This window comes from Siniperca chuatsi, linkage group LG2 (genome assembly GCF_020085105.1).
Source record: "Siniperca chuatsi isolate FFG_IHB_CAS linkage group LG2, ASM2008510v1, whole genome shotgun sequence".
NCBI lineage: Eukaryota > Metazoa > Chordata > Actinopteri > Centrarchiformes > Sinipercidae > Siniperca > Siniperca chuatsi.
In genome coordinates this window covers 30,017,964-30,027,064 of record NC_058043.1, presented here as the reverse complement: position 1 = coordinate 30,027,064, position 9,101 = coordinate 30,017,964, and the positions used below count along the sequence as shown (strand labels likewise).

The 9,101-nt window shown below is 42.2% G+C and overlaps 1 protein-coding gene across 3 annotated transcripts in view; it reads right to left on the bottom strand.

Annotated features, from left to right (window-relative positions):
• Positions 1 to 4,758: 4,758 nt before the first annotated feature.
• wnt4 (wingless-type MMTV integration site family, member 4) overlaps positions 4,759 to 9,101 on the bottom strand; it is a 37,493-nt gene continuing 33,150 nt past the window's right edge. For all 3 annotated transcript variants that reach the window (XM_044223111.1, XM_044223104.1, XM_044223118.1), the window contains one exon: positions 4,759 to 6,965. In XM_044223111.1, coding sequence (XP_044079046.1) covers positions 6,495 to 6,965 — 471 coding nt within the window. In that variant the 3' untranslated portion in view covers positions 4,759 to 6,494. The remainder of the gene's footprint in view (positions 6,966 to 9,101) is intronic.

Below are 9,101 nucleotides of genomic sequence, written 5' to 3'. Positions count from 1 at the left end.
TGTCACCATTCCATCTTAATCTCCTCTGCTAAATTATTCCCACATAACTCTTTGTCAACCTGTTACCCTGATTTTTGGTCTGTCCTTAATATATATGAGCTAAGTTCTAAGTCATATGACAACAATATTTTTACTCCTTGAAATTATGTTCATATGCAGCTCATCAGTGTTAGCGAGTAATCTTTGCAGCTGCAGGAAATTGTATCATTCATATCGTAAAGTCACATGTGGAGGTTAATGGTTCATGTCCTCCATGTAATTTGTGCTGACAACATATTTTTTATGCAAAATAGTAGCAGAAGAACACAATTCAAAGTTTACAAACTTTTTTTGTGAACAGTGTCACAGCTCTTGTCAATCAGATTTATTTGTCTTTCTAATAACTTGTTGTGTATGAAGAGATGTGAAAAAGCATGAATGAAATGGAATGGACAGGAGGTATCCACCTTTTGATTGACTTACTGTATTTTACCTTTACACTGCTTGAAAGTTTGATGTCCTTTCCACCCACAAGTGCACATTGATTTAATAGAAAGTCGTATGAGCCATGTCAGATGTGGAGCCTGGTGTCTGTGTCTCTATGCCCACGAGCCCGACTCTCATGCCCGCTCCACTGATGGTGCACAACGTGGCCATTTCAGGGCAAAAAACAGTGGAGACACGAGAAAAGCCGAGAGGGAAGAAGAGGGGAGGAGGGCTGGAGGAGAAAGAATTGCAACTGTCATCACAAACAAGAACCATCTGTCTCATTTGTGTAACTTGTTTTCTTTTAATATGAAAAGTATGCTGAAGAGATCTGGGAGTTAGAGAGAGGCCTGGGAGGGCTGGGCCCTGGGCTAAAGCCAGCCTCCTCCTGGGTTCTATGAGCGAGGGGCATTATTATCCAGCCAACCTGCACTGTTAACCCTTCACACTCACAACACACACTGACAGAGAAAGAGAGACAGCATCAGAAAACCTTTAAAGGAAACTTTAAACTTTTTTTCAACCAGCTTTGTATCATTACATGGGGTAGTATATGCAAATGAACAATGTTTATCTTCCCTCCATGTTGCCGGCTCTAGGGCTGTTGTTCAAACTACAGACTGTGGCAGGCATGGCAGCTCTTCACGACTCCAAAATCAAAACATCTTGTCCAAAATCAGCTTGCTAGAATAACCACAACCATGGAGGAAGGCAATGTTCCTGTACATATAGAAGAAAATTATTTTAATAGTGTAATGCTGGAATCAGACACTGGGGGCTACTTATATGAGCCAGAATACAGTGCAGAGGAATTACGGCATATGGAGGAGGAAGAGGCCGCCACAGCCGAGAGTCAAGCACCGCCATCCGGTGAAGATAGCAGCACAGAGTTGCCTCGTGCCAGGGACAACTGGTGGTGTTGCTGCAGTAAATGGGCACCAATGTAAACAGAAGTGGAGTCACTGTGCTGCAACAAATTTCACAGAGGCCAGTTTCTTTTGGATGAATTTGCTGAATCTGCAGAGGAAGGGGCACAAGCATGTGTAACATTACACCAAAGCTTTGGGCCACATATGGACAGCGGAGTGCTTGAGACATACTTAAAAAAAAAGAAATAAAACCCCCAAAGCCAGCAGGGCGAAACTGTATATAAAGATGGACAACATGACAGTCCCCTGATGGCTTGCTGCAGTATAGCTCATAAACCCTGCCCCCTCCATGTTAGCGGATGGGACATGTGCCAAACTAAAAAATCTAAGTACACGTCAAATAAATTTTCCCCAAAGATGGTTTCTGGCGCATCCAGGATATTTTGGCTTCATTTTTGTACAGTGAGAGGAAGTGGAGATGTGTCGTCCATCTTTATATACAGTCTATGGGCGAAACGGACATCTGAGCATAGAGTAAGTGCAATAGCAAAAGTGTTTTGTTACTAACACGGCAACGTTACAGTGTGAAAATATACAATACACGTTTTTTTATGAGGCCCGTTCAAGACTTGCTTAGGACATACACTGCCTCAGTTTGTTTACCTGGTGGTGCTATCAGAGTTTAGCCTAACGTCTGCAAACTGGGAGTGGTCTTAGAAGGCAATGGGCCAAGTGCATTCTGGTTGTTGTAGGTTTTCTACCTTTTGAGCAAAAGGAAATACCACAGCCCTTTTTCTCTGTTTTCTCTGGTCATATAGCACCAGTTTCAAAAATATTTGCATCTTTCTACTGCATAGACAGCCATCTTTCCATTGGTGAAATACCCCTTTAACCTAAGGTATGCAGAAGTACGTGAGGTATAATTTGAACAATTAGCTGCCTCTGTGGGAGAAGAATTTGCTGGAAGATTTATGTGAAAGGGTGAACTCACACCATTATTTCTTAACCTCATACCTCCAGGAAGTATTTATTGGAGAAGTAACAGTGCCTCTGTGGGTTGTGAATGACACAGGCTGAACTGACAACACATCGATCAAATTGTATTCATCACAGTCCATGTACGTTCTGGCAGTTAGTTTTTTCGTTTGAAACCAAAAATGGAAAAACGAAAATGGTCCGTGTACTTCCGAGCACTTAGTTTTTTCGTTTGAAACCAAAAAAACTAAAATACCATGTTTTTTTCTTTGATTTGTTTTAAGCATTTCTCTGGTAGGCTATAGATCCTGTGCTTGCATAATGTTACACTTTTATAGAATGGCCATTCTATCCTCTTGGCTTTAAAAAAAAAAAAATTACTTTTACTTCCGGGTCACCTGTCTTGCTTTTCTTCATGTCTTTCTTCAAAACGAAAAAGGAATTTGCAAAAACCCAAATTGGACTATTATTTGAATTTGGTTTTCTTGTTTTTCCGGTTTTTGATTTTGACAACAAAAAAAGGAAAAATGGCTCCGTTTTTCCGTTTCTGGTTTAAAACAAAAAAAACTAACTGCCAGAACTTACATGGACCCATTACCTTGATGTTATTTCATTATGGCGGCTGTGACTCAGGACGTACAGCAGGTCACCCTTTGATCACAGTATGTAACCCTAGTCAACAGTATGTTGCGTGGCTTGCTTCATATGTCTAGATATGAAGCTGCCGTGCTGGTAATTTTTCATGGGAGCCGTAGTCTTTTTGTATCCTTACAAAGTAATCGTTTATCTTTAAAATCCATTAACATTAAAATCAGAAGGCTTCAACTTCTAACAGAAACTGCAGGAACATGCTTAATTTTTTCAGAAAAACAGAAATGTTGGGGAATTTGACTGTGTTTGCTATTCAGACAATCTCAAAGATGCCTGTGACTCTGTGGGTATTTTACTGTCTTTTGGTTGCAGTTCACCTCAAAAGTAGAAAAATTATGTTAAAATGATCTTGTAATTATTGTAATCTCTCTCTAATTGACATATTTATGAAGCAAATTTCACCTAAAGTATTTGATTTAAGTGAGCTAATGTTACTTTTGATGAACTGCAGCCACTCTGGCCACAAATGGTGATTACAGGATAATGATCAATGCTAAATCGTAGAGCTGAACTGACTCAGTTATGTCAATTACACAGCAATAACTACCTAAAGTTTGGTACTGTTGGCCCACCATAAGCTACTGGTCATTTGATCATGTACAGCTGTAGCAGCAAAACCCCTGACTGTAGTGAATTGAGAAAGGGTGTGTTTTGTTGCTTATGATTTCAACACCTCTATGTGAACAGGCACAATATGTACAAATCCTAAATAAGGTAATTGCTGCTATTTTTATTATCTACATGGCTATTAGTACTAACATAAGAAAGACATGATGATGATGAAGCATTTGGTGTCAGTGGACTAAATACTTTGTGTTTCAGATGTATGTCTATCAAAGGTGTATGTATTTGACAGGGAGAATCTTCTTTTTTTTTTTGAATGTTTTGGCTGGAAAATTGTCTGTATGGATGCTAGGTACCTAGCTGTGTTTCATTCCACAAGTATTTGTACCAGCCTTCAATAACCCATATTTGTGCATCTTAATTTTGACACATTCCCACACAAACATACACTAACCCTAACCCTTTTACACTGGTAAAACCCTACTGTCAGCCTCTTGTCTCGCCACAACCACAGTAAACCACAAAAGGCATTAGAGTTCTCTGACCGACTGACTGACTGACTGCCTTACTGTACATCTGGCTGTCTGACAGACTGAGCGCACACACACACACGCACACACACACACATACACACACACACACACACACACACACACAAGCCCACAGACATTCCCAATCAGTGTGGCCACCATCACCCACCTCATCTAGGCCATCATGGTGGCTTAATGAAGGACAGATCCACATCGAGAACAGACCAAGAGTGGTTAGGGTTACACTTTCCGCAGAGGGGGAGCGGACTGGAACCAGTTTAAGTCAAAGATATTGCAGGAGAAAGAGCGAGAAAGCTGGAGCAGGGGGCAGTATGATATTGATAGAGACAGAAGGAGGGAAAAAGCTTGTGCCATGTGGTCTGCATTTCACTGTAATCCGTGTTCTAGCCCGGTGTTCCTGCCTCTGTTCCCTCTTCAGCCCAAACCCAATTAGGCGGTTGCAGAAACCTGAGTGGCTGCTCTGGTTCTTTCCAAATCTAGACTACCAGGTTCCCAGCACCGCAGGAAACACATCCATCTATCTCTGATTGAAATACTGTATGCAGTAATATATGGCACATAAACTTATATTTATAGGTGTCAGGGGTGCAGGGTTACAGGGGTGTAATGTACCTCATGCAAATGGCGCACACATACAAAATGCTGCACGGTGCAACTGGCCACATAATAACGCAGCTGAAAGACAAGGGAAATGGATGATTTTATTGAAATATGTGAATGTCTGTCAGCAGGGCTGTGTGTGTGTGTGTGTATGTCTCAGGGCTCAGTGGTGGAATAGGATCTGCTCCCTTTCACTTTCCATCTTTCTATCCTCCCATGTTTATTCTTTTCATTCTGGGAAACATTGTTTTTGTGGCATTCTCTCTCTCTCACACATACACAAACACACACACACGTAGCTTCTTTTAAAAGAAGTGACAACAGTAATTTTTGACAAAGCATATATTCTGTATTAACATACATTCATAGGCAGTATAGTCTTCTTCAGTGTATAAGTCTTTACAGGTCTACAGTATGTCTCTATAATGATAGCACGTTATTATAGGAAACCTTACAGGAAAGGTGGTACAAGACAATAGAGTCCTGACAGTGGCATGGGAAACTGTCAATCTGTGTGTGTGTGTGTGTGTGTGTGTGTGTGTGTGTGTGTGTGAGAGAACGGGGAAAATTTAATATGTGGTCAGATGTTTATTGCTGTGGGGCGAGGGCTCTATGTGCGCTTGGAGAGAAAGTGCTTCAGTCATCATGCATGGTGAACATGCTCGGCAACCCTCTGGCAGACCCCTTTGTGTTGCATTGTTTGTGTTTACTGGTGCATGCTGGTCTCTGCATGTTTACATGTGTTTGCATTGAGCCAATTAGCATAGCAGATGGCGACGTGAGGCTAAGATCAACATCAATTGAAATGAGCACACACTATTTTCATAATGTGATGTTCTGAAATGGTAACAAATCATTTTAAATCTGATCTGGAAACTGTTTTGATCTAAGGTTTCTGATTTTCCATTGCAGGTAACAGCTGAGGATGAATACAGGTGTTGTTCTGGATCAATGTTTGCTGGGTATGTGTGTGTTTTTTGTGTCTCATGCCCATCACCTGCCAGTGCTACAGATCCACAGAAAAGACGGGAAGGAACTGACAGTGGCTTTCACCTGTCCATCATCATTCTCCCTCTGACAGAAAGAGAGTGAGTGTGTGTGAGTGGAGCAGCATCAGCGCATTGCAGGGGGCAAAATAAATGACTTAACAGCAACTGAACCTCAGCACATGACAGCCACGTACACAGGAAGCAAATCACAGAAAGTCTGTCTGTGACGCGTTCCTTTTTGTTGTTCATGTCAGTCCTCTGACAGACTTGGCGTCTCCCTTTTTGACATCCAGCACTCCAAGTGAGCCCCCGAAGAAGCAGCCGCAAGGACAGAGGGCAAACAACCCTCCTCTTGACCCCACCCACCCATCTGTCCACCCATGGGTCCAGTTTGTCCCTTATTACCTTCACTCATCTGTCCCCTCTTTCTAGGTCCACCCCCGTCAATATCCTCAGTCTCAACAAATAAGTTAAACATTACAAAAAGAAGAAGCATCAACGACAAAGCAAATATGAGAATGAGGGAGTGAGACAAAGTGAAAGATACTCTCTACTTGAGAAGAAACAACCTATCTCTGTAGCTTTGTAGGAAATCCCATGCATAATCTACTGATATCCATTATGGTGGCATAAAATGAAAAGGATGACATTTGACCTCTCAGCCACTCAGTCTGTTTCCATTGACCAGTAGTTGGAGGGTGGGGTGGTTTCAAGCAGGAGAAGAGGGAGCTTTATAAATCCTCCTTTCTCCCTCTGGCCTTGGTAATTGAGCAGGAGTGTGGAGCGTTTGTTTTGTTCATCAGCAGTGCCCTCTGTGCCCTCCACTTCCATCACCGGCACGTGTGCATCTCCACCATTTTGCGGCACTGTTTGCATTTGACATAACAGCACCAGTGGAACTTACAGCTGCACCTGTCCACCACCTCCACCTCCTGTGTCTGGAAGCCACGGCCACAGCACATCAGCTCACAGCCTTCGATGGCCTTTGAGGTTCTGTTACACTGGCGGCCCACCGTGCCCAGCATACCCGGCGTGCGCGGGTCATAGTCACAGAAATCTGGACTGGGGTCAAGGTAGACCAGATCTTCGTCTGTGTGAGGTTTGAACTGGGAGTTTCGAGGCACCAGGACTTTGGTGGTGCCCACCTTGTGCTGCTCCACCTCTGTGGCACCGTCAAACTTCTCCTTGATGATGTTGCCAACCTTGCGGAAGGGTGGCATGGCTTTCCAGCAGGTCTTTACCTCACAGGAGCCTGACACACCATGACATTTGCACTCCACACGCATGTGGGACAGGATGGCCTGAAGAGATGCCAAAAAACCTTTGGTTAGCAGACATAACTTGAAATAATGTGACGACCGATAATATGGACGATATTATCCATAAAGTCTAGTTTCTGTGGATATCAGCATCCATCTCTCAAACACTGTCTGTTTGTGCTTATAGTAACAACTACAATAACATTTTCTACTGCTACCAGAGCTGTAGACTTGGACTGAAGTCAGATTTGAGTCACGAAAATTAAGGATTGGTATTTGATTTTGACTGCTGTGAGACTTAACATACTGTATTTCAGACCTGAGTCTGACTTGGCTTGTCTCAAAGAACTTGAAACTTATATTGGATTTAGCTTGCATGAATTGAGACTTGGCTTGGACTTCTCTTATTACTTGAGACTTGACTTGGACTTGTCTCAGTAACTTGAGATTTGACCTTCACTTGTCTCCATTGACTTGAGGATTGACTTGGACTTGTCTTGAATGAATTGATACTTGACTTGCACTTTTCTCAAATAACTTGAAACTTGACTTGGCTTTTTCCAAAAGACTTAAACAGCTCAATATCAGTTTTCTTGTCATTGTTGCTGTTGTTGTAAAATGCCAGCTTCGTATATCAGCACGCAGCAACTTATGTCGTCATCCTTTTTAATAAACTAAGCTAATTTCCAAAAGCTTTTCTCAACTTTAGAAAACATCTTCCTCAGACACTAAAATATGGAGCCCCCGAAAGGTCATGGTGGGCCTTTCTTTCTGAAATTCTTTCGCGTTATCTTGCAATAAGTTTTGCGTTATTTAGTAATAAATTTTGCATTCCCTCACATTAAGTTTTGCGTTTCTTCCATAAACTTTATAAAAAATGGACGTAGTGTCCGTGACGTCATCCATAGGTTTCTGAAGAGCCATTGTGAAGCTCAAAGTCGGTGGCTCCGGCTGTCGCCATCTTGACAGTCCCTGACTCTGGCTAATCCAAAAATGGGCAAAGAGGTGGGGCACCCACCTGTCACTCAAAGTCCTTAATTATGCATAACTTTAAGCCTTAATATAATTTAACCGGGTGAGTGATATAAAAACTCACCTCCCGCACAAGTGTCATGAATAGGGAAATTAGTTATAGAGACCAAAATAGTTTTTTGTACCAGGCTGTAAACATATTTATTTCTGCTGTAAAGTTGAGCATTTTAACAATGGGGATTGAATCGCTTTTGGAGCCAGCCTCAAGTGGCCATTCGAGGAACTGCAGTTCTGCATTGGCTTCATTTTTCAGCCCCAGAGGTTGCTGCTTGGTTCCTTTGCAATATTTTGCATTCCCTCGCAATACCTTTTGCATTTCTTCTGATCCATAGAGATAAACTAAGCTGTATTATGATATAGTATTAATTATTATATAATAGACCATCACTGGTTGTGATCACAGTGCAAGTGGGCGCACCCTCAGCTGTAGCTGGCTCAGGCGCAAGTCTGTACCATCGCAGCTAGATGGATAACTAGCAGAGCCAGTTAACCTAGCTCTCTCACTGACTGCTGCCGAGGCTGATTGTGACAGGCTGTACCTGTGATTAGGACTATAATCATGGGATGGAACATTAGTATATAATGGGTGTAACACTAACTACATACAGGTTTTATGTGTGCAGTGGTTGTGCTGGCTGAGCATTGTATTGAAGCTGTACTGTATTCCTGAACCCCTTTGGTGTGTTGGTAACACATCTGTCATATCATAGAAGCACCGCAGGTTCAAACCCTGTGTGGCTTAACAATGCTTTCGTGGTTAATGTTAATAGGAGCAGTAAATAGTAGTCTAAGTATAGATATTGTAGCCATGTCCATAGCATCATAGATTCAACCACAAATGCAACTGTAGTCTGAACAATAACCATATCCACAGCCACAGCTTCAACCAGCACAGCCAGCTGCAGCTGTGGTCACAGCCAGCGGCTATATACTGTCGGAGCTCTGCTTTTCAAAAGGAGTAATGAGCAATAAATGCATCATCTAAAGTATCACATCATCTCACCTTTCTGTAGTATCTGCAGAGTGTTTCCCTAAACTGGACTGGACCAACCCACTAACTCACCCTATGGATCAGGGGGAGTAAAAAAATATTGCTAGTAACTTGATGCAAGGGAACAAAACATTTATTTGTGAGGTAATGCAAAA